Here is a 25,747-nt window from a genome sequence, read left to right as displayed (position 1 = left end):
AGAGTATTGAAGGAATTAGCGGAAGTTATTTCAGAACCACTAGCGATCATCTTTGAGAGTTCTTGGAGAACGGGAGAAGTCCCAGCAGATTGGAGGAGGGCGAATGTGGTCCCTATCTTCAAGAAGGGAAAAAAGAACGACCCAAACAATTACCATCCGGTCAGCCTCACATCGATACCAGGCAAGATTCTGGAAAAGATCATCAAGGAAGTGGTCTGCGAACACTTAGAAACAAATGCGGTCATTGCTAATAGTCAACACGGATTTACCAAAAACAAGTCATGCCAGACTAATCTGATCTCTTTTTTCGATAGAGTTATGAGTTGGGTCGATACAGGGAATGCTGTGGATGTAGCGTACCTGGATTTCAGTAAGGCCTTCGACAAAGTCCCCCACGACCTTCTGGCAAATAAACTACGGTTAGGTGGATCTGCAATTGGCTAAGCGAACGAACCCAAAGGGTGCTCACCAATGTGTCATCTTCATCATGGAAAGAAGTGACAAGTGGAGTGCCGCAGGGCTCCGTCCTGGGCCCGGTTCTGTTCAACATCTTTATTAACGACTTAGATGAAGGGTTAGAAGGCACGATCATCAAGTTTGCAGACGACACAAAACTGGGAGGGATAGCTAACACTCCAGAAGACAGGAGCAGAATTCAAAACGATCTTGACAGACTAGAGAGATGGGCCGAAACTAACAAAATGAAGTTCAACAGGGACAAATGCAAGATACTTCATTTCGGCAGAAAAAATGGAAATCAAAGATACAGAATGGGGGACGCCTGGCTTGACAGCAGTGTGTGCGAAAAAGACCTTGGAGTCCTCGTGGACAACAAGTTAAACATGAGCCAACAATGTGATGCAGCAGCTAAAAAAGCCAACGGGATTCTGGCCTGCATCAATAGGGGAATAGCGTCTAGATCCAGGGAAGTCCTGCTCCCCCTCTACTCTGCCTTGGTCAGACCACACCTGGAATACTGTGTCCAATTCTGGGCACCACAGTTGAAGGGAGATGTTGACAAGCTGGAAAGCGTCCAGAGGAGGGCGACTAAAATGTTTAAGGGTCTGGAGAACAAGCCCTATGAGGAGCGGCTTAAAGAGCTTGGCATGTTTAGCCTGCAGAAGAGAAGGCTGAGAGGAGACATGATAGCCATGTACAAATACGTGAAGGGAAGTCATAGGGAGGAGGGAGCAAGCTTGTTTTCTGCTGCCCTGCAGACTAGGACACGGAACAATGGCTTCAAACTACAGGAAAGGAGATTCCACCTGAACATCAGGAAGACCTTTCTCACTGTGAGGGCTGTTCGACAGTGGAACTCTCTCCCCCGGGCTGTGGTGGAGGCTCCTTCCTTGGAGGCTTTTAAGCAGAGGCTGGATGGCCATCTGTCGGGGGTGCTTTGAATGCAATTTCCTGCTTCTTGGCAGGGGGTTGGACTGGATGGCCCATGAGGTCTCTTCCAACTCTACTATTCTATGATTCTATGTTTCTAATGATTTTGGATGGATGCATGCACATGCATATACCTAAAATATTAAATATGATAGAGATGAACCATCTTGACCTACTGTCCTCTGAATACAGGGGTGTGAACTGGGCCGACGGGCCCCCACGCCAATCCGGGAAAAAGAGGTGACCCTGTGTATGCAGTGCAAGGAGTCCTTCAATGCCCTCACCAAGCGGAGGCACCATTGCCGAGCCTGTGGCCATGTGAGTGCCCTGTAGGAGCGGGATTGTGTACTTTTCATTTGACATTGCCAATTATACCATCACTACCAGTGATTTTGTTTTTTAATTGTTGTGTGCCATCAAGTTATTTCCAACTATGGCAACCCAAGGGCAACATTTCATGGGATTTCTTTAGCAAGACTTGTTCAGAAGAGATGTGCCTTTATCTTTTTCTGAAGCTGAGACAATATGACTTGCACAGAGTCATGCAGTGGGCTTCCATGGCTAAGCTGAAGTTCAATCCTAGGTCTCTTGAGGCCTAGTCCAACACCCAAACTACTACATTACACTGGCTTTTATTTTATTTTTACTCTCTGCTATAGTTGCCTCCTGGGACAGAGGAGGCAAAATACACATACTGTGTATGAATAAACCAGTTCTCCTGTTAACTTTTGTCCATAGCTGGCACCTTCTCTGACTTCTGCTGGGTGCTGATTTTTTAATTAGTATTATTCCTTTCTAGTGTTACTTAACTTGTTGGAACTTTTCCCATTCTGACTTATTTTGGGCTCTTCCACATCTAATTACAGTGCTATGATTCCATTATGTTTGCCACCATTCTTTCCTTTGAAATCCTTGGATTGGCTATTTTGGATTCTCTCTAGTGCCTCACCAAACTACACATTCCAGGATTCCATAGAATCCAGCCATGGCAGTTAAAGTGGGATTATACCAGTATATTTTTGTATTGTGAAAAGCCCCCTGCATTATCTAGTACCATTAGTTGTGCTTCTCAGTGCATTTGGAAGAAATTTTGGGAAATAGTGGTGCGGTCCTGTGCCAGTTTTTTGGTGCCTTGGAGGTTGAGGTTGCACTCAGATTCATTCAAAGGGGGTGCTGTTGCTTCAGTCTCTATGACGAAGAGCCATCAGGACTTCCTCCTTCCACCTTCCTCTCAGCCACCGCATTTCTTGTCTTGTTATTTATGGTGTCGTAAAATACCTCCCTCACAATTTGCAGTACCTAATTTCTCTTTTTACAGCTTATAAGCTATTTTCAAGCTGCTTAGATGAGCTGGGCTTGAGGTCAAGCGCTCACCCCGACCAGGCTTTAAACTGGCCACCTTTCGGTTGGTAGATCTTATTACTGCTGGTGATTTACCAGCCCAGAAAGGTTTTTAGCACCTGAATCTGCTCCAGATGTAAATGGCCCATACTGGCTGCCTTTCCATAACTATTTTTTTCTCACCTGCTTGTATCAGGTTGTTTGTGGGAAATGTTCAGAGTTTCGGGCCCGGCTGGTATATGACAACAACCGGCCTAACCGTGTCTGCACTGACTGCTACACAATGCTACAGGGCTCCCCTGCCAGCCCCTCACCACACCCAAACACACCCCAGCGTCGAAGATCCATTCTGGAGGTAAGATTGACCCTTACCATCCCATGATGTCCTTCTTGAGGTGAATCAAGAGAGCGATACTTCTGAAAGCAGTCATTAATAATTTCCTTCCAGGGGACACTTCTTGCTTTCTCATGTTCCTTTCTGCTCCTCATGCAGAATCTTTACAACTTTCTCTGTATGTTCCTTGTAGTAGCCTCTCCCTCCCTCCAGGATTCATCCTTTGGATGTTGGGCCCCAAAATAAGGGGCAAACTTGCCTGCTTGTGGACTGGTGAAAGCAAAGTCATACATGGCTTTGAATAGCCCTCCCATAAGGAAAGTGGAAGCATATAAAAGCTACACAATGTGTGACTGCATTGCACATTCTGTTGATTAATTTTATACAGGTGTTTTACCTCCATACTCGCGGGGCCAGTACCTATGGTTTCATCTTCCTGCATCTGAAAAAATATGTATTTCCAGGTCCTCCACCTAATGCTTTGGTATGCCTCCACCAGATGTTACCATAAAGTCATGTTGGAGGATCTAGCAAATTTCTAGACAAGATCCCTCTAGCAATTTTCTAGGTCCTCCAGGCTGACTTTGTGGTAATGTCTAGCAGAAATTCATTTCAGTAAGACTCAACTGATCCCATTATTTTTTGGTTATATTCATATCCTGCTTTCCTTCCATTGAGTTCAGCAGGACATGCACAGCTCTCCTCTTCTGCTATGTTCCACAACAAAACTGTGAGATGGGTCAGTTTGAGAGAGATGTTCACCCCAAGGTCACCCAATGAGCTCCATGGCTCAAGGGTGACTAATAGTTGGTTCCCTCAAAATAACACAACTGTTGATGTATATAAATGTGTATCTCTGTGCTGTTGTTGGTGGAATAGGAGGGCCTATGGGCCTGATTAGTTTCTTTTTCTTGCTCTTCTCCCCTGCAGAAACAGGCTTCTGTTGTGGCAGAAAACAGTGTCATCTGCAGCTTCTTGCACTACATGGAAAAAGGAGGGAAGGCCTGGCATAAAGGCTGGTTTGTCATCCCTGAAAATGAACCCCTAGTGCTGTACATTTATGGAGCTCCACAGGTATAGCAGCACTCAGCTGTTCTCTTATTCATTGTCACTTGTTTTGAACCTTAATGTGGATACAACAGGGTGGGGGTATAACAGAAAAAAAATGAAATGAGAAGAAAGAGGTGAATCCTTTCCTTCAGAATAGGAGGTTCTGTGCCTGGCTTCTAAACCGTGGTAGGCCTCTGGTTTACAAATGTATTCTTAAACCCACAATCACCTCTGGAATTCATTGCCACCAACTGAAGTTTTGTACTTTAGCAACTTTTCATGGCTTTGTAGCCATGTTTGTTGTTCTGGCACTCTGCAGTGGGCATTTATTTCTACAACTGGATCAAAAACTTTTCTCAGTAAAAACAAGACATGCATAGCACACATCCCTTGTTTCCAAAGCTAATAGAAACCTGGAATTGCGATTAGCTTACAGGCAGCATGTGTCATCTACCTGTCCCACCACAGCCACAAAAGGCGAGCATGGCCTCCTGTTCCATTTATTTATTATTTTATTTCCCACTTTTGTATCTCACTCTTCTCACCCTGAAATGGACACAGGGCAGCCTTACAGCAGGCAACAATTTGATGCCAACACATATAAAACCAAAAGTAAACAAAAACAATTAAAATCCATACAATTAAACATTAATTATTAAAACATCAATTACAATCACCATTGCTGTGGCATCAAATGTGGGGTCCTTCTAGATCCCCTCATGGTTCCTGTGTGAGACTTTATTTGTCTGATCTCCCCACTGGACGCCACCACCCTTGAACAGCTGCTCCCATCACAAACATCTCAACTTTCAATAATTTCTATATAGTCTTCTCAGATACCCATGTGTATAAAAATATTGAAACAGTAGTTCAACATAAAGGTCAAGATTCTGTATTTAACACAGCTAAATCCAAAATTCTCATTTGTATTCCTAGCTTTGACATTTGCCTCTCTCACTTAAAATCCCACCAAACATTCAGCCAGTCACCAGGCACACCAACTTTCCATACTGCCACCCTTACTTCACATGTTTGTATCTTATGCTATGTATTATAATTGATATTAATAACCATAATCTACCTCATTTTATATACTAAATGTAATAGCTTCCTCTCCTAAAGTCAATAACACTCCCCACATGGGTTCCATGACTGCTAGCTTTACCACACACCTTTTAGCCTTGAAAACAAAATTCACTTAACACTTCTCACTATACATCCGTGTTTTCAATACAGTAGAGTCTCACTTATCCAACATCTGCTTATCCAACGTTCTGGATTATCCAACGCATTTTTGTAGTCAATGTTTTCAATATATCATGATTTTTTGGTGCTAAATTAATAAATACAGTAATTACTACGTAACATTACTGCATATTGAACTACTTTTTCTGTCAAATTTGTTGTATAACATGATGTTTTGGTGCGTAATTTGTAAAATCATAGCCTAATTTGATGTTTCATAAGCTTCTCCTTCATCTCTCCTTATTATCCAACATATTCGCTTATCCAACGTTCTGCCAGCCCGTTTATGTTGGATAAGTGAGACTCTACTGTATATATATATATATTTAAATTGTTAGTGCTGTAGTCACCAAAGAACTCTATGGTAGGCTGGGACCAGAAATGTGATAATTGAATGGTGCTTAATCATATTTGCCATGTCTAGCTGGGAACATACCCCTCTTAATACAGTAAGACACAAGGGTTTTACGGTATTAAGAGGCAAACTCATTGTCCCATATAAAGGCTGGCCCATCTGGCTATGAACCCCTTTAAAACATCTCATTGGCTGTTGTTAGAAGAATGCTAAGCTAGGTAAATCTGGACTAAGATGGCTCCTTTTTCTTCAATGCTGTTTGTCCCTTCCAACTGGACCTGCCTGTCGGTCATTCTGCAGGACGTGAAGGCCCAGCGCTCGATGCCTCTGATAGGCTTTGAGGTGAACCTCCCCGAGCCGGGCGAACGGGTGGATCGGCGCCACGCTTTCCGGATCAGCCAAAGCCACCTGTGCTGGTATTTTAGCCCTGAGACTGAGGAGCTCCGACAGCGATGGATGGAGGTGCTGAGCCGGGCTGGCCGCGGAGAAGAAGCCAAAGGGCCACCTTCCATTGTGGAGGCCGATGAGGATACAGAGGCAGAGAGAACCTAGACCTGGAGGCTATGTGAGAAGGATCATGAATTGCCCCTGCCCAGATTGGGGAACATGCTCAACATACTCTGTCCAGTATACTTGAAACATTCTCCCTTCCCCACTCTCTGGCATTTTCTTCTCTGCTCTTCCCCATCAACTTCAAGGACCTGCCATGGGACACCTCCTGCCTCTTCCATTACAAAGACTTCCCTGCGCTTCCTGGCTGTAGGAGTGATAATACATGCACTGAGACTTACGTCAGGGCAGTTCTTTGTCCAGCCTTGGCATGTGGAAACCCAACGCATTCCCCCTCCCTACAAGAAGAAACTGACCCCTAAAAGCAGATTTCTTCCCTCCAACATGCCTCCCCCCCTTGTCGTTTACATCTTGGACCAATATCTGTTCTTCCAATATCCGCTGCTTATTTAGCACTTACTGAATATACTCTCCACTGCAGTGGCTTGGGAAAAGGGTGAGGGAATGAGAAACTGACATGGACCCAATTTTATTTCAGTGGGGGCTTCTTTTCCCCCTCTTCTGCATTGGTCTGCCTTCTTCCTTCATCTTCCTCCACATCTTTGTATGATACTAAGTGACATTTTACTTATTCATTTCCCTTTGTCTAGCTACTTTGAGGTAGAGAAGGTTGACTTTAGCCTGCCTCGGATTTATCAGATGCCCTTTATACTTAGGACCTAAGCCTCTGTCTTTACAAACAGAATCAGAATTATGTGAGAGATAAAGAGCTTGTGTAGGAGAAGGAAAAAAGCCCAGCTCAGACAAGGCAAGGTCTGCTGTTACCGAGAAACCTTTTCTCTTTTTCTTCCCAAAAAGGTGGACCAGGTGAACTAATTGCCACATTCCAATACTCACTCTTCATTCCTCTACTATTTTCTTGGTTTCCAATGGCAGAGCCTTCTGAAGACTTCTCACAAACATTCACTACAGTCAATGGAATTGCACAATATTGCTAGTGACATTCATATTACACTCTTCCTGTTGGTTGGTTGGGTAGGTTGATTTGAAAAGGAAAAAAAGGCTACTAAATGGGAAATTTTGTTCCAAATGTGAGACGGCAATAGCACAAATGCCAAATTAAATTTTAAAAGGGGGTGATAAAAGTGCATCATTTAAATGATAGATCGTCTGAAAGAAATACAGTTGGTTCTCATATCCATGGATTCAGCCATCCACAACTTGAAAATATTCAAAAAAATCCAAAAGCAAACCTTGGTATTGCTATTTTATAGAAAAGGCATCACTTTACTGTGGCATTGTATAGAATGGGACTTGGCCATCCACTGATGTTTTGTATCCATGGAAGGCCCTGGAATGAAACACAGCAAATACCACAGGCCCATGTTATCATCTTCAGGTGTTTTTAATGAGAAACAAGGTGTGTGGAAGGAGCAAGAAGGAAAGAGGTCCTCTGTGCTGCTGGCGATCATAGAACTGCTTCCTTCTACAAAGGAGGCTGGCACACTTGAATGCAGCATGTGGACAGGCTAAATTAGAATAGAGCCAGGACTTCACACAGTGGCCTGATGTGATGCAAGTCCAATGAGTATCAATGTGAATGTAAGAACTGTCTTCCAATGTGAGCAAGATCCCTCCATTGAGGATTTCAGACTGTGGTCAGTCCACAAGCTCAGTTTAAGTGGGCAACACAAAGTTGCAAAATATTCAAGAATATCTGTTCTTGATTTGCACTTGACTTTTTTTTAAACACCAGTGATTGAAGCCATTTTAAGCCGGGTGGTTTTATTCAGCTGTCTAACCAAGCCCTAATGTGGTGGTGCTTTTAATTGTATGGGGCTGATGCAATCAAATAATTCCTCTTGGGATTTTCCCCCACTTATCAGGGCTCAGACGGGTCATAATAGTTCTACTGATACTGTCACAACAGAAAAGAATGCTATTAAAATAACTTGTTTATAGGCTCTGATTTGCAAAACAGCCGCCTCCCCCCGCAGCAGTCTACTGCAACTTTCAACTGCTCTTCCAGGAGGAACAGTCTACAAATCATTGTACTAGAGCAGTGGTTCTCAACCTGTGGGTCCCCAGTTGTTTTGGCCTTCAACTCCCAGAAATCCTAACAATTGGCTGGGATTTCTGGGAGTTGTAGGCCAAAACACTTGAGGACCCGTAGGTTGAGAACCGCTGTACTAGAACATTGTTTCCAACAGTTGTTAGACCATGCTTCATTTGCAGGGCATCATAGAAATATCCATTTTCTTCCTCTTTGTCCCCAGGATCTTAAAAAGTGGGCAGCTTCACTGATCACTCTAAGCCAGGCATGGGCAAACTAAGGCCTGGGTGCTGGATGGGGCCCCCTGGGTGCTTATCTTGGGCCATCCTCATTTTCCCTGTCTTCTTGGCAGAAGGATACGGCAGCCCGCTATGTTCTTATGTCAAAAGGAGGGGGAGGAAGGCACATAGCAGCTGAGAGCTCTCTAGAGCTCTCTCAGCCACTGTGTATCTCGCCCTTCTCTCGGCATAAGGATGGTATAGGAGAATGGCTCAAGGAAGGCATACAGCTGCTGAGCCCTCTGGAGCACTCTCAGCCGCTACCTGTCTCATTCTCCTCCCTCCCAGTATAATGGCAAGAGGACAGCCTGAGAATTGGGGAAGGAGGATCGGATAGGGCAGTCACTGTGTGCCTCGCCTTCAACCTGAGGGTGCCCTGCCCCCTCCTCTCTGCCATCCCCACCCAGCATGTTCCCCCTTCCTTGCCCTGAACTCTTGGTTGGCCTGCAATGCGGCCCCAATGCAAAACAGTTTGCCCATGCCTGCTCTAAGCCATCTTTGATTGCTTCAACTGCAGATGTACACAAAATATTTTTTGATCTAGCTAGGGGAAACAAACCATGTTTCCGAGTTTGTGCAGAACAAGCCATATTGTAAGCAAGCTGGAATTCAAAAGCTTTCAACTCCTGGCTTCTAATTCTAACTAGGTAAACATGGTTTAATTGTGGGGATTGTCACAGCCATAACAAATAGCCAAGACATAATCGTAAGTTAGTGCTGAACCAATCACTGGAAGTCCATATGGGAGTGCCACTGCCTACTAAACCCAATAAAGTAGTTGCTAAAACTGCAACGCAGGGTGCTCAGCTTTGAACAGGCAAGGTCTTCTGCTCTCAGTGATGCTCTTGTGCTTCTTTAAGGCCATAATGGAAAATACAACCTGAGGCTATCCCATACATCCTTTTTCTCAAGACAGTTGCTAATCCTCCTTGATAAAATGCACTTAAATTGCTAATATTCTTAAAAGTTCTGACCTTCACTAAACCAGAAGTTCTTCAGACTGCAGTTTATGCCTTCCCTTACTGCTGGTACTGTTTCAAGTTAAAAAGTGTGTGTGTGCGTGCAATGTATGTGTGTATGTATGTGTGTGTGCATGCAGGGGGGTGTCCCTTTCCTTGTTTTCTGTAGGTTTCCTGGTGGTGCCCATTCCTATCCCCCTTCCCCGCAAAGTCTCCTGGTGTAGAACTAGTGCATGTAACTTTTATATTAAAAAAGCCTCAGTATTAAGGGATATACAAAATCTTACCAAAATAATATTTTATTGTTGCTCATGTACAGTGGCTGGCCACTACAGAGGTTAGGGAAAGGGAGCTTCTATTGACCGGAAGTCCCCAGCCCCACAACCGAGATTTGTGTATTGTCCATTTTACTTTCTAGTTTCATTGTTGTATTTTGTTCTTCAATGTCCATTGTTTTTAAATACAGGATTTTGTTTTTCTGTTATGCGCATCTCTTTTTTGATTCCAAAAAAGACAAGAACACAACTTCCCTTTTGGGAATGGTCCAGGTGAGGAAGAGGAGGCTGGTATGATTTTCTCTTCCAGTAGTTGAAAACAGATAACGAGGATCCCACACGGAGAAAACCTTTCTAGCGCAAACTAGAAGATATTTAGACATATAGCTTCTTATTACCGTTTCAAACACCAGGAAAACAGCTGAGGCAAAAGTTAATCTCCCTTCATGGAAAACAGTTTCATTAATTATACGGACCCGATGCCCTTCAGCCATGATCTTATTCAGTGCTTAAGAGCATCTCCTAAGAGAGTCCCAAAGGTACAATGAGCCAAGGATGTGCAAAATGTCTACCACTGAGAACTCTCTGCGGCCCCAAAACACTCCCCTCTGCAACGCAAAGCCCTTCACCATCCCAAACACACTCTTCTCAATGTTCATAGAGAAATGTGTCCTGCAGAAACGCACAATTCGATTTGCCCTGCCACAACCTTTTGGCACCGTTCTGGGCATGAAGCCATCAAGCACTGGGCTTGGTTGGTCTTCTTCATTTCTTTTTCTTCCTCACCAAGGTCCAACCATCTTCCTCCTCTGTGTTGGATGATGGAGGAGGACTGGATGTTGGCCCATTCACGTTGGGAGTAGCACTGCACTCCATGGCCTGGGTGTGGGAGAGGTGAGACAATACAGTGATTGGATTAGCTCTTCATAAAGTATTGAAACTGAGTACCTAAAAGTACATGTGGTTTTTCCCTTTTAAAAAGCACTTGAGAAAATGCTTGATCACAATGTTTAACAAATACCATAGGGGTCCTCTGGTTAACAAATGGGTCTAATTTAGAACCTATTCCTGAGCTTAGAGAATCATTTGGATGCAATACAGTATGACTGTTGCCGCATCAAAAGACAGCAGTCACAATGACGTCCAGACTTTGGCTGCAGAGGAATAAGGAAGAGGAGGATCCCTGGGTTAGCTTAAAGAGCATAACTCCACACAAAACTGCATATTTAAAAACTGCTGGAGTAAGAAAAAGTTTCAAGTCATTTGAGAAGTTTACAAGGAATACAGGAAAAGTGCTCCCTCTGTCAGGGTTTTTTTTGCACCACAAAGCCTGGTCTGTCCTTCCTTCATGGCACACAGCTGTGGTTTCCTCCTTATCCTCACTACCCTCTTGCATCCTATGGAGATCAGGTTTTGAATAAGAGCTGCAAACTAGACACACACACACACACACACACAAAACTTCCCTACCAGTCTGAATCTAGATTTATCAATGGGCTCAGTGCTTGAACAACAGCCTTTGCAATACCTCTGCCTCTGCCTCCTGCCCATCTTCCTCTTCTTCCTCACTGCTGCTCTGGTCTGCTGGTTGGGATTTTGCAGCTACCACCTTGGCCTCTTGCTTCTTCTGGGCCAGACGGACAATGGCTTCACGCACTGCTGCTCCATCTCCATGCTGGCACTGCCTGAAGAACAGGCACAGTTGTTGGCTCACCTACCGTGGGGGGAAGACAGACACGTCTCTTTCAGCAGCCAACCCGAGGTCTCTTTCCCAGGGCAAATTCTCCAAGAACTGGCATAAGAACTACATCTTTACTGTGCCCTAGCAGACCACACAAAACTCCCAGGGTGAAAAACCAAAGTCAGCAGTTCCTGGCTCTTCAAATATCTGGATGTTTTTAGTGCTGGAACTGATGGCCATAGCAATATGGATAAACACATAATAAAATAAAGAATGGCAACATTTGGAGGGGAGGAAAACATCATTTCTTCTAAAATCCAATAAGAGCACCACACTGGCTAATGAGTTGTGATGGCGCAATGGGTTAAACCCTTGTGCCTAGATAACTCGACAGATATATATGCAATTAGTATTAATACAAAGTTGTCCTTTCACTGTATTCTTAATTGTAATAATATGAACTGTAAGTCAGAAGCACTACGGCTCAGAACTCTGCAGCAGAGCCATTAACTCCCAGAGAGGAACCTATAAATCCTTGGAAGATACTTCCTCAAACACATGAAGCACCTGGGAACCCTTGTCATTCCTGATCATATTCCTGATCGCCGCTTGCATCAAAAAAAATTCTACCACAGTTTGGAACTTACATGGGACTGTACTGTATTTATTTAAAATTCTTACTACGGAGACTATAGAAGAACCAACGAGTTTTGTTTGGAAAGTATTCAAACATGAACTTAATGTTTGTTAAAAAAAAAAAGGTAAAGGTTTCCCTTGATGTTACGTCCAGTCACGTCTGACTCTGGGGCTTGGTGCTCATCTCCATTTCTAAGCCGAAGAGCTGGCGTTATCCGTAGACACCTCCAAGGTCATGTGGCAGGCATGACTGCATGGAGCGCCATTACCTTCCCGCCGGAGCGGTACCTATTGATCTACTCGCATTGGCATGTTTTCGAACTGCTAGGTTGGCAGAAGCTGGAGCTAGCAGTGGCCGCTCACGCCGCTCCTGGGGTTTGAACCTGGGACCTTTTGGTCTGCAAGTTCAGCAGCTCAGTGCTTTAACACACTTCGCCACCGGGGCTCTTTAATGTTTGTTATATCTGCGTAAATCATACCTAAATATATTTGTTCATTTCCCATGTTCCTGACTTACAAATAATACTAAGATTATGTATATTAATCTATCTTGAATTTCATATTACAGTAGAGTCTCACTTATCCAACACTTATCCAACGTTCTGGATTATCCAACACATTTTTGTAGTCAATGTTTTCAATACATTGTGATATTTTGGTGCTAAATTCGTAAATACAGTAATTACTACATAGCATTACTGCGTATTGAACTACTTTTTCTGTCAAATTTGTTATATAACATGATGTTTTGGTGCTTAATTTGTAAAATCATAACCTATTTTGATGTTTAATAGGCGTTTCCTTAATGCCTCCTTATTATCCAACATATTCGCTTATCCAACATTCTGCCGCCCCGTTTATGTTGGATAAGTGAGACTTTACTGTATTACAATTAAGAATACAGTGACAACTTTATACTTAGACTCTTGTGCTGGCTGAGCTGCTGACCTGAAAGTTACCGATTCAAATCGGCGAAACGGGGTTATCTCCCGTCTCTCTGCTTTAGCTTGTGGGGACATGAGAGAATCCTCCCAGCAGGATGGTAACACATCCAGGCATCCCCTGGGCAATGTCTCTGTAGACAGTCAATTCTCTCACACCAGAAGCAACTTGCAGTATGTTCTCAAGTCGCTTCTGACACAATTAAAAAACACACTGGCTTTTTCTGCTTTGTCACAACAATATAGTATAGTGAAGTAAGCTCAGCCGGAATGAGGCAGAATAAAGCACTCTGGCTTAAGAGCAAATCCAAGAACTAGACCTGAAGACATAACTGGGAATTTCTCCTCTTTAAAAAAACAGCCTCTCTATAAGATGGAGATGATGGTGTAGCCCAACAACATCCACAAGACCACATGTTTTTGGCATACAGAGAAATCCTCTTTTTCATGCTGGGAATTGGGGCCTGCCCAGTTTTTCAATGTGGAAGATAAGGTTACTGGGAGGATGTTATCTTGCTAGGTAGTCATATTTCTCCTCTTTAACATTAATTCAATTTTCCTCATGAAGACAGTCATAAAGGTATTTTGCCAAAAGCATGTCAGCATCTCTTTCTATTGGTTGAGGTAGATTCTTAACTAAGGCAGAAGGTAATCCAGTACACCTACACAACACAGACAAGAGTCTCAAATGGCAAGATCTTCATATATACTTGCCTGGCTTGGTGTCATCCTCTGGGAATGTGAGGATAGGCTTCCTTTGTCTTACAGAGACATATAATTTAATAGCATTTAAAAAAAACTATTCACAGAAATCTGGACTTTGAGCTAAACTGCAAGCTTTTTACAATTAGGGCTTTATAATACAGGACAGCCAACATTATTTATTTATTTATTAGCGACATTTATATCCCGCCCTTCTTACCCCAAAGGGGACTCAGGGCGGTTTACAAGTATATATATACATACAATATATTATATTATATGACTATATTACAATATTATTAGTAATATTGCATGTAATATAAATAAACAATAATAATAGTGAATTATAATTATTATTACATTGTATTACATCATATTATTAATATTACATGTATATACAATATATTATAATATTAGTATATTAGTATAGTATAATATTATTATATATTATTATATCATTAAATTGATACAGGAGTTCAGAGTAGTATACAAGGCTTTTTTCCCCCTTAGACCTTTGTAAGAAATATTGGTTGAAATATTAACAGCCTACAACAAGGTTTGGGATTGAGTGGGGATTTGAACTTGGGGCTTCCTAGTCTATTATGGAAGCTTTTATACAAAACATTGCCTCTCAACTGATGAAAGGCTACAACTGTTTTTGTTGCTGTGTTTTCAAGTCATTTCCAATGTGTGGCGATCCTATTACAGAGTTTTCTTGACAAGATTTGCCTCCGTTTGAAACTGAGTGTGACTAACCTAAGAGCATGGTTCAAACCCTGGTCTTCAGAACCGTAGCCTAATGCACAACCTTCTATAGCAGGCATGGGTAAACTAAGGCCCAGGGGGTTGGATGCGGCCCCCTGGAAGCTTATCTCAGGCCTTCCTTATTTTCCTTGTCCTCTTGTTATAAGGACATGGTGGCCCACCACATCGTTATGCCAAAAAGATGAGGGAGGAAGGCACACAGCAACTGAGAGCTCTCTGGAGCACTCTCAGCCACTGCATGTCTCACCCTCCTCCTGGCATAAGGACAGTGTAAGCGGCCCCATCCTTATGCCAGGAGGACGGCTCAAAGAAGATACTTGGCAGCTGAGAGCCCTCTGGCGCACTCTCAGAGCCACCGCCTGTCTCGTCCTCCTAGCATAATGCCAAGAGGACAGCTCGAGGATCAGGGAAGGAGGGCCGGGGCAGTTGCCGTGTGTCTTGCCTTTCTCCCAGCATAAGGATAGGGTGACGAGCCCTGTCCTTATGCCGAGGAACAACCTGAGGATGACCCCTCCCCTGACTTTTCCTGGCCCTTTCCACCGGTGTGTGCTTGCCCCCCCCCCCCCCCTCCCTCGTGGCTGGGCCTGCACTGCAGCCCCAAGGCAAAAAGGTTTGCCCATGCATGCTTTAGGGTACTCTAGATACAACTAATCCTAATCAAAAAACAAGTGTGCACTTTGTAATTACTGTAGCAAACAAACTAAGCTTCCTATCATGCTCTACGCCACCAGTTGGAGTAGTGGACTAAAGCCTCGTGACTTGAAGGTCGGGTTGCTGACCTGAAAGCTGCCAGGTTCGAATCCCACCCAGGGAGAGTGCGGATGAGCTCCCTCTATCAGCTCCAGCTCCATGCGGGGACATGAGAGAAGGCTCCCACAAGGATGGTAAAAAAACATCAAAACATCTGGGCGTCCCCTGGCAACGTCCTTGCAGACAGCCAGTTCTCTCAATCCAGAAGCGACTCAAGTTGCTCCAGACACAGAAAAAAAAAGCCACCAGTTTAAGATGAAATTTCTTGCCCTGAAGACTAATGACAAGACCTCTGTCTCTTTTGGCTGTGCTGCCCTCTGCAGCACAGAATTCAGAAGCACTGGGCCAGAGCCATTTGCTATGCAACTTGATCATCAGACCCTGTCTTGTCATGTAGAACAACAGCACTCCACTGTGGTGAACTATAATCATGTCAGCCAGGGAAATCAAGGTCAGTTAAAATCAACAGACCCAGAATGGACTGAATGACTGCCAAAGAACAGGATACATGGGGAGGTGTGATATGGAAAAGCAACCCTAATCTGAACAGACTTTATGGATCCAGCGAAACCCCAAAGGACATAATGGGTAGAGAATATACCCTGCAACTCTGCAAAATCCCAATTACTGTAGTAATTACTGTATTAGATGGTGACCATGCTCCAGAATCTGAATTCAACTGCTCTAAAGGTTACTAAGAATACCTTCCTTTTCTTTTTGAAAGGAATGTCTTCTACCCTTTCCTGCAAAAAGGATTTATAAGGAACTAGCTGTGCCCGGCCACGCGTTGCTGTGGCAAAGTCTGGTGGTCTGGGAAATAAAGTATTGAGGAATTGGTGGTAGTTAAGGTCAAGGGTAAAGGTTTTCCCCAGACATTAAGTCCAGTCGTGTCTGACTCTGGGGGTTGGTGCTCATCTCCATTTCTAAGCCGAAGAGCCGGCGTTGTCCGTAGACTCCTCCAAGGTCATGTGGGATGACTGCATGGAGCGGCGTTACCTTCCCGCCGGAGCAGTACCTATTGATGCACTCACATTTACATGTTTTCGAACTTCTGGGTTGGCAGAAGCTGGAGCTAACAGTGGGGGCTCTCTCCGCTCCCCCAAGTCAAACCTGCGGCCTTTCGGTTCAGAAGTTCAGCAGCTCAGCGCTTTAACACGCTGTGCCATCAGGGGATATTATTTCCTAAAGGTTGTGAATATACAATATTTCTGATTGGTTTTTTTGTTTGTTGGAGGCAAGTATGAATGCTGCAATTAGGAAAAATGGTTAGGATGTAATGGCCTTGCAGCTTTAAAGCCTGGCTGTTTCCTTCCTGAGTGAATTTTTTGTTGGGAGGTGTTAGCTGGCCCTGATTGTTTCCTGTCTGGAATTCCCTTGTTTTCAGAGTGGTGTTGTTTGCGATATTTTATGTGCATCTACTGTCTGTGGCCCTGAGAAAACAGGATTTGCCAGACTTTGATGATGGGAATACTTTGTTGGGAGGTGTTAGCTGGCCCTGATTGTTTCCTGTGTGGAATTCCCCTGTTTATTTACTGTCCTGGTTTTAGAGATTATATTGTTCTGCATTATTCTATCCCAGTAATTATTTCATATTAAAGAAGAATCTCACTTATCCAACTTTCGCTTATACAATGTTCTGGATTATCCAACGCAGCCTGCCTTTTCATAATCAATGTTTTTGTAGTCAGTGTTTTAAATTCCTTGTGATATTTTAGTGGTAAATTTGTAAATACAGTACAGTAGAGTCTCACTTATCCAACATAAACGGGCCGGCAGAATGTTAGATAAGCGAATATGTTGGATAATAAGGAGGGATTAAGGATAAGCCTATTAAACATCAAATTAAGTTATGATTTCACAAATTAAGGACCAAAACATCATGTTAGACAACAAATTTGGAAGAAAAAGTAGTTCAATACGCAGTAATTCTATGTAGAAATTACTGGATTTATTAATTTAGCACCAAAATATCACGATATATTGAAAGCATTGACTACAAAAATGCGTTGGATAATCCAGAACGTTGGATAAGTGAGTGTTGGATAAGTGAGACTCTACTGTAAATACTACATAGCATTACTGCGCATGGAACTACTTTTTCTGTCAAATTTGTTGTATAATATGATATTTTGGTGCTTAATTTGTATAACGATTACCTAATTTGATGTTTAATTGGCTTTTCCTGAATCCCTTCTTATTATCCAACATATTCACTTATCCTGCCGGCCTGTTTACGTTGGATAAGTGAGACTCTACTGTATATTTCTAATCTTATATTATCTGCTCAGAACTGGATTATATGAGGCCCCTTCTTCACAGCTGTATAAAATGCACACTGAAGTGGATTATATGGTAGTGCGGAGTCAAGATAATCCAGTGCAAAGCAGATAATATAAGATTATAAATGGGTTATATAGCTGTGTGGAAGGGCCTTGAGTCTACACTGCCATATAATCCAGTGCAAATTAGATAATCTGTGGAAGAAGCCTAAGTGAAGCCTAAATCTGCCTGTCTCCTAACTGAAACCTGGCTGTCCCTTGGCTGGTTGCTAGGCAACAAAGTGGGCAGAGATTAGCCCTCTAAACTGGCAGCAATTGGATAAAAACAATTATCCCTCTCTCTCTAATTAGGACTTTATTTTTCTTTTCTTTTTGTTGTATCAACCTTGAGGCGTGGATGATGGGTTGTGTTGTCAAATTTTGAGGTTGGGGGGCCTGTACTTTTGTTGTTTTGTGAATTGCCGTGATGCCATCACTCTTTTATATATATAGATATAAATATTCCTGCAAAAAGAATTTATAAGGGCCATGTCATGTACTTCTATGCATTATCCATCCAGCCTGTAGTGAACATACCCTCTATAGTTCTCAAACTCTGGTTTTGTCTTGTATGAAGTTACAATCCCTATTCCCAATTTAATAGAAGAGTCAGGAAATGTACACCTTCACACAGATCTCTCTAGTTACACTGGAAAGGAACGAGCTGAGATGGTTTCAAATCAGATGCAGCTAGGATTTCTGAGACTAACTGGAATTAGCTTGGGTGCCCGGTGGTGCCCAGGTTATTGTAAAAAAGGGCATTATTCGTTTTTGGATGTTAGGTAATATCAATTTGGTCATTTGTTACGCTATGTCTTAGAAAAAACCCAGTCCTTCCTATTGATTTTTATGAATGCTCCCATTAGAAAATGCATAAGGAAATGGGTGAGCTACAATTCCCAAAAATCTTGGGTCAATCCTCCACAAACTCCACCAGTATTCGCAGTTGGCTACGATGGGTCTGTGTGTCAAATTTGGCCCAGATCCATCATTGGTGGGGTTCAGAGGGCTCCCGGAATACAGGTGAACTATAACTCCCAGAGTTAAAGGTCAATCACCCCCAAAGTCCACCAGTATTCCCAGTTGGCCATATTGAATTTGTGTGCCAATTTTGGTCCATATCTGTCATCAGATGGATTCAGTGTTCTCTGAATACTGGTGAACTATAACTCCTGGATGTCAAGGTCAATCACCCTCAAACCCCACCAATATGCAAAGTTGGTCATGAGGGTTCTGTGTGCCAAGATAGTTCTAGGTCCATCGTTGGAGGGGTTCAGGGTGCTCTAAGATTGCAGGTGAACTATACATCCCAGTCCTTACAACTCCTATAAGTCATGGTGAGTTCTCCCCAAACCTCTCTCTCTACGATAGTATGTTCAGCTGCTGTGTGCCTTAGAAAAAATAGGAAAGGGTTAAGGGAGAGGCAGTGGGTGGGGTCATGCAAATTCCACACCAATTGAGAGAGAAAGGAACACTGGGATGTGGCTCGCTATAACCTGCAATGTTCTTTGGGAGAGAGCTTTGGTGGTTCCTCAGCAATGTGGGTTAAAGCTGTTTGTGGAGGCCAGAGGCTGTCTATGTAAGCAGATACCCCTGCCACATACACATATACAGATTTTCACTTTTATTATGTGTATAGATAGATAGATGTGTACCCTTGCTTGCTCTTGTGTCCTATTTGTCACACAAAATGTGATGGATTTTGTGGGCTCATTCGGTAAGATGTTGAGTAGTGTCATTTATTGGAATAAAGGTTTAAAGCTGATGGCCTTCGGGGCAATCGCAGTCCTGGACCTTTGAAACCAGGCATAAGGGAGATAAAAAGGAGGGAAGATTGACAGAAATACCAGGGGGGGAAAGGATACCTGAGTCAAACTGCCATCCTCTACCATTGTGTCAAATTCATTGTTCATCAACTCAGCAAGAAAATCCTCTACCTCATCTGGCTCTAGGTCAGCTGCAAGGAAGATGAACAAAGGTAAGAGTCAGATACTGCAGAGTGAAGAAGGAAGAACTCCAAGACAATACTGGCCAGATATTCTCCACGCCTGTCATAATACATTCATCAGCCCCATACAACACAGACAACAGTAAGAGATTGTGGGAGTTGTTGTCTAAGACATCTGGTCAGTGAGAAATCCCATACTGTGGCATAAAATAATCAGGACCTCTGATCATGCCTTGTGCCAGCAGGACTGATGACTTGAAGGTTGGGTTGCTGACCTGAAGTTTGCCGGTTCAAATCCAACCTGGGAAGAGTGTGGATGAGCTCCCTTTGTCAGCTCCAGCTCCATGTGAGGACATGAGAGAAGCCTCCCACAAGGATGGTAAAAAACAGCAACAAACATCCGGGCGTCCCCTGGGCAACATCCTTGCAGATGGCCAATTCTCTCACATCAGAAGCGACTTGCAGTTTCTCAAGTCACTCCTAACACGAAAAAAAATCATACCATGTTTCACTTTAACTCCCTGAATTTCAACTCCCTGCTGAACTGAAAGTGGCGAGTCCTGGCTTCCAACCTCCCAGTTGTGATCACTAAATCTGAATCTTGACCGAGCAGAAAAACCATGACAAGAATCCCTGATCCCTGAGTTTCTGGTTAAACCACGCACCTCTCTTGTAGATGCACTATGTGACGTGTTTGGTTTTGAAATTTAGGGACAATTATAATGGAGGATAATGGCTCTCTCCACCTGCTTGTGACCAATACAGGCAGTCCCCAAGTTACAAACAAGATAGGTTCTGTAAGTTTGTCCTTAAGTGGAATTTGTACGTAAGTCAGAACAGGCACATTTTAAAAACATAACTCCAGAAAGATAAATAGATTGATACATGAATGTGTATGTATATGTACATGTGTATATATGTGTGCGTGTACACACACACACACTTACATACAGTAGAGTCTCACTTATCCAACATAAATGGGCCGACAGAATGTTGGATAAGCAAAAATGTTGGATAATAAGGAAGGATTAAGGAAAAGCCTATTAAACATCAAATTACATTATGATTTTACAAATTAAGCACCAAAATATCATGTTTTACCACAAACTGACAGAAAGAGCAGTTCAGTACATGATAACGTTATGTAATACTTACTGTATTTAGGAATTTAACAACAAAACATCGCAATGTTTTGAAAACATTGATTACAAAAACATTGACGACTAAAAGGCAGACTGCGTCGGATAATATAGAACGTTGGATAAGCGAAGGTTGGATAAGCAAGACTCTACTGTATATGTATGTGTGTGTATGTATGTATGTATATATATATATATATAGGTAAAGGTAAAGGTTTCCCCTGACGTTCAGTCCAGTCATGCCTGACTCTGGGGGTTGGTGCTCATCTCCATTTCTAAGCCGAAGAGCCAGCATTGTCCGTAGACACCTCCAAGGTCATGTGGCCAGCATGACTGCATGGAGCGCCATTATCTTCCCGCCAGAGCGGTACCAATTGATCTACTCATATTGGCATGTTTTTGAACTGCTAGGTTGGCAGAAGCTGGAGCTAACAGCGGTAGCTTCCGCTGCTCCCGGGGTTTGAACCTGGGACCTTTCGGTCTGCAAGTTCAGCAGCTCAGTGTTTTAACACACTTCACCACCAGGGTCCTGTGTGTGTGTGTATGTATGTGTGTGTGTGTGTGTGTGTGTGTATATATATATATACACACACACACACACACACACACCCATACACATGCATGCATGCATGCATGCATTGGATAACATAGGGAAGGGTTAACACTCCTGTGGTGTTTGTTTTGCTGTCTGTGTCCCTGTTCAGCAGATTTCACCTCCCTTTCTGTCCCTGTGAGAATTAGATTTTGAAAAATGTGATTTGTTGTGGAAACAAGGATAAGTATAAACAGTATAAGCTTCTGCGGGGACACCTTTTCCCCATGATAATAACTCTTCTAGGAGAGGATTTCCCTTTTGAGGGGTAGATTCTCTCACTTCCTATTGTCTCACCCTGTTCTTAACTATGTCATTTTAAGTCAGATGTTTGTAACTCAGGGACTGCCTTTACCCATTTGTTCACTTTTACATTTCAGGAAAATCATAGAGGTTTTCAGGACCTAAATGAGTTTCACCAGAACAATGAAGATAAGTATAGATAAGATCTTGAAAATAATCGTCTGCAATACATATTCCCAGGTTCTAGGCACTGTAAGCCTCTCGCAAAGTAACTCTTTCAAGTTCTATACTGAAGAAGCTACCTTAGGCCTAAACTGTTCTCTTGTTGTTAATTCAAGGACAGGACGCAGCAAGATTAGTCTCAGATGGGATTCCCACCATAGCAAAACATCAAATCAGAGGCAAAAATAAGTTCTCACTAGAGACTCATTTTAATTGCTGTCACAATACTGTCAACCTGTAGGCTATTCACACCAATAAGAACCTGATAATAGATTCATCGAGACATTCGCTTGTTTAGGCACCCTACCATTGCTTTGGAAGTATTGCTCCACAGCTCCCACCATCCATTCTGCTTTTTCTTGGCTGTATGCACCCCCAAAGCCATTTTCAACAGCGATCTGTACCAAAAAAAAAAAGAAGACGACAAGGGCCTATTCATTAAAAAAAAATACCTTGGGAGTTCTTCAACAAGCAAGCAATCTTCTAGTCAACAAGCTGAGACTTGGTGGTGTGAAAATAAACACTTTTTAAGGATGGCAGTGGTAGCCTGACAGTGCTTTGGCTGTCTGCAAAACACATCTTTTCAGTTCTGGGCTGAGCTTTTAAAAGGCAAATTTTAGTTAAATTTTCTGCGGGATTTAAGATGATGAATTAAGAAAATGCTCTCTCTGTCCTTAACGACACCTGGAACACTTTTAAAAGATTCTTATTCTCCTTAAGTTGAAGGAGAAACCTATCTATACATAAACACTTCTCAACTCTGCTTGCAGCACAAGGGGAGAGACACAACTGACAGTCCACGCTTCAATTTTTTATATTTTTGTAACATTGCTTACAAAGTTGGGTGGATATGCAAGCGAAGAATTCACTGCTGTTACCCTTAAAATACAATAGCATTTGTGGTGTGGAATGTATGGTCTTAAGAGGTTGATCTGCAGTTTCCATGATTCCTTATTGCTGATTATGAGACAAAACCTAGTGCAAATCCATAACATTTTCCCATCTTATTTGCAGCACAAACGTATGCATGAATATTCAGAAATATCACTCTGCGCAATTGTTTTATATTGGATGACAGTGACCATTTTCAGCCCAATGTGTACGAGTGTTAAGTTATATTGTGGACTTCTACCCACAAAGGCCATGCTTTTTAGTGTATTTATTAATTTGCCAGTATTGTAGCTGCTTCCTTTGATACCACACTTAGCCTCTTTGCAGAGTTCTAGAATAAAGAAAAAATACTACATAGATTAGAAACTTTGTTTGTCACGTTAAGGCAGTGGTTCTCAATCTGGGGTCCCCAGATGTTTTTGGCCTACAACTCCCAGAAATCCCAGTCAGTTTACCAGCTGTTAGGATTCCTGGGAGTTAAAGGCCAAAAACATCTGGAGACCCCAGGTTGAGAACCACTGGTATAGATGGAACCTTGGTTTCAGAACTTGTTCAGAGGCCTTCTGTTCTTGACTTCTAAATGTGTTGCTTTTGAACTTGGCTGTTGGAAGTGGATCTTGTGCTTCTAGTGAAAAAAAGCAACAGCCAATGGCCACTTCACCTAGCAACAGCCAATACAATGACATCAACATCACAAAAGGCCACTTCACCTAGCAAAAGCCAAACGTTCACCTCGCAACACCTGGGCCACTTCACCTCGCAACAGGTGAACCTCCACCTAGCAACAGCCAATCAGGGCACTTCAACTAGCAACAGGTAAACCTTTACCTACCAATAGCCAATCCGGTGACATCAGAGGGTCACATCAACTAGGAACAGCCAAACCCTGACCTACCCTGTTTCCCCAAAAATAAGACATCCCCGAAAAATAAGACCTAGTAAAAGTTTTGCTGAATTGCTAAATATAAGGCCTCCCCCGAAAGTAAGACCTAGCAACGTTTTTGTTTGGAAGCATGCCCAGCGCCTGCCAAACAGAACACCAGAAAATGCAGAATTGGTAAATGTACATACCAGTTGTACATGGAAATAATGGTAGTAACAAGAAATTCTTGATAGGATTCACAGTTTGTCTGGTTATGCTGGTTTGTGATGACAACTACTGTACAATATATAATAAATGTTCAATTTTTTTGTTCAACAATAAATGTGAATTCTTCTTCATGGAAAAATAAGACATTCCCTGAAAATAAGACCTAGAGCATCTTTGGGAGCAAAAATTAATATAAGTCACTGTCTTATTTTCGGGGAAACACGGTAGCAATTGCCAATTGGTGACATTACTGAGGATCACTTCACCTAGCAACATCCAAACCATCTAACAACAGCCAATCGGGCCACTTCACCTAGCAAGAGCCAATCCTGCGACATCAGAGGGCCACTTCACCTAGCAGCATCTTTTGTGGTCGAGACAGACAAACATAAAGAAATAAATACTTTGACTTGTATATCGATTAATCTATAATCCATGCAAATGGTCAAGTTATATTAAATGCATTCATTTTCAAGACTCTCTTGTTATTGTTTGCTACATACAATGCATCAACACGTCTCCTCAACCAGTGCCATGGAAGGTGCAGAAGTTGCTATGACCCTGGAGAATTCTGGGAACTGTAGTCCCCAAGCTTTGATATCGCTGCTGGAAAGCCAGCTCCCGTCTTTCACAAGGTCCCAATGAATGGGTGCATCTACACCAGGCATGGGCAACCTTCGGCACTCCAGGTTGTTTTGGACTTCAACACCCAAAAATCCCAACTGTTAGGAATTATGGGAGCTGAAGTCTAAAACACCCGGAGGGCCGATGGTTGCCCATGCCTGGTGTATCTGCTCTATCTTATGCAGTAGTTCTCAACCTGGGGTCCCCAGATGTTTTTGCCCTACAACTCCCAGAAATCCGAACAGCTGAGAAACTGGAAGTTGTAGGCCAAAAACATCTGGGGACGCCAGGTTGAGAACCACTGATTTAATGCCATCGCTATTGCTTTGTTATTGGCGCTCGCAGGAGGTGCCTAACCTTTGGGTCTCCTTTGTTTTGGACTTCAACTCCCAGAATTCCTTGCCAGTGCGGCCATAGTTCAGGGATTCTGGGAGTTGAAGTCTCCCAGACGTTGGGACACACTGGCCTCCTGGCTCGCCATAAACTATTGTCTCTCTCGCTCTCAGTGTCCTAGTTTCGAGCAAATGGCTCCGGGGCCTGATCCCCGCCCGCAGCGAATGGATGATGGTACCTGCAGGACGGGCCAGCTATTCAGCAGGGCCTCCACGCCTTGCCCGAAGAGACCACGTGGCTCCGCGCTCGGCGCCGCCATCGCAAGCAGCAGGCAGGCAGGCAGAGGGTCGAGCGCCGAATCATCGATGAGCGGCAGGCAGACAGAAGGAAGCCAGCACAGAGCCAAAGATCTGCAAGCTCTTCCTTTGTGCTTTTCCTACATGGCGGAATGGGGTTGGACTTCCCTTATGATTCTCTCATTCTGTAATCTCTCTCTCTCTCCTTGCTTGAAAATAGGAAGGGAGGGGGCCTCTTATACTGGAGAATGAACACAGATTGACCTCACCTGGCTATGAGATCCGGAGATGTTGAGTTTGGACCTCATCACAGTAGAGCAGGCATGGGCAAACTTGGGCCCTCCAGGTGTTTTGGACTTCAACTTCCACAATTCCTACCAGCCTACCAGAATTGCGGGAGTTGAAGTCCAAAACACCTGGAAGGCCCAAATTTGCCAATGTCTGATGTAGATCATGCAGCCTCGAGGGAAGCCCCTTTCCTTTTGGTGCCACTGTCTGTTGGAAGAGGAGAAAGTGGATACATTGAACGGCTGGAGGGAAATGAGCAAAAGCTAATTCACCAACTACAGGCAGTCTCCAAAGTTACGAACAAGAAACGTTCTGTAGGTTTGTTCTTAAGTTGAATTTGTAAGTTGGAACAGGTACACTTTTAAGTCTAACTCCGACCATTGATCAATCTTTGGATAGCATAGTAAAAGTAAAGGTTTTCCCCTGACATTAAGTCTAGTCATGTCCCACTCTGGAGGTTGGTGCTTATCTCTATATCTAAACCAGAGCCGGCATTGTC

General features: G+C 43.2%; 2 protein-coding genes across 3 annotated transcripts in view; one reads left to right on the top strand and one right to left on the bottom strand.

The window, feature by feature from the left end:
* The window catches only part of fgd1 (FYVE, RhoGEF and PH domain containing 1), a 73,842-nt gene extending 63,844 nt beyond the window's left edge, over positions 1-9,998 (top strand). For both annotated transcript variants that reach the window (XM_003215733.4, XM_062971195.1), the window contains exons 15-18: positions 1,582-1,707; positions 2,927-3,085; positions 3,995-4,138; positions 6,015-9,998. In XM_003215733.4, the coding sequence (XP_003215781.2) occupies positions 1,582-1,707; positions 2,927-3,085; positions 3,995-4,138; positions 6,015-6,266 (681 nt within the window). In that variant the 3' untranslated portion in view covers positions 6,267-9,998. The remainder of the gene's footprint in view (positions 1-1,581; positions 1,708-2,926; positions 3,086-3,994; positions 4,139-6,014) is intronic.
* tsr2 (TSR2 ribosome maturation factor) lies at positions 9,798-25,075 on the bottom strand. Its single transcript, XM_003215719.4, has 5 exons — positions 24,903-25,075; positions 22,034-22,124; positions 19,448-19,539; positions 11,318-11,503; positions 9,798-10,668 (listed from the first exon to the last, which is right to left on the bottom strand). The coding sequence occupies exons 1-5, from the start codon at positions 24,981-24,983 to the stop codon at positions 10,555-10,557; spliced, it is 564 nt and encodes a 187-aa protein (XP_003215767.1). The 5' UTR covers positions 24,984-25,075; the 3' UTR covers positions 9,798-10,554.
* Positions 25,076-25,747: the final 672 nt, after the last annotated feature.

Source organism: Anolis carolinensis, chromosome 2 (assembly GCF_035594765.1).
Source record: "Anolis carolinensis isolate JA03-04 chromosome 2, rAnoCar3.1.pri, whole genome shotgun sequence".
NCBI classification, from domain to species: domain Eukaryota; kingdom Metazoa; phylum Chordata; class Lepidosauria; order Squamata; family Dactyloidae; genus Anolis; species Anolis carolinensis.
The sequence above is the reverse complement of the archived record's forward strand: the minus strand, read 5'-3'. Positions and strand labels throughout refer to the sequence as shown.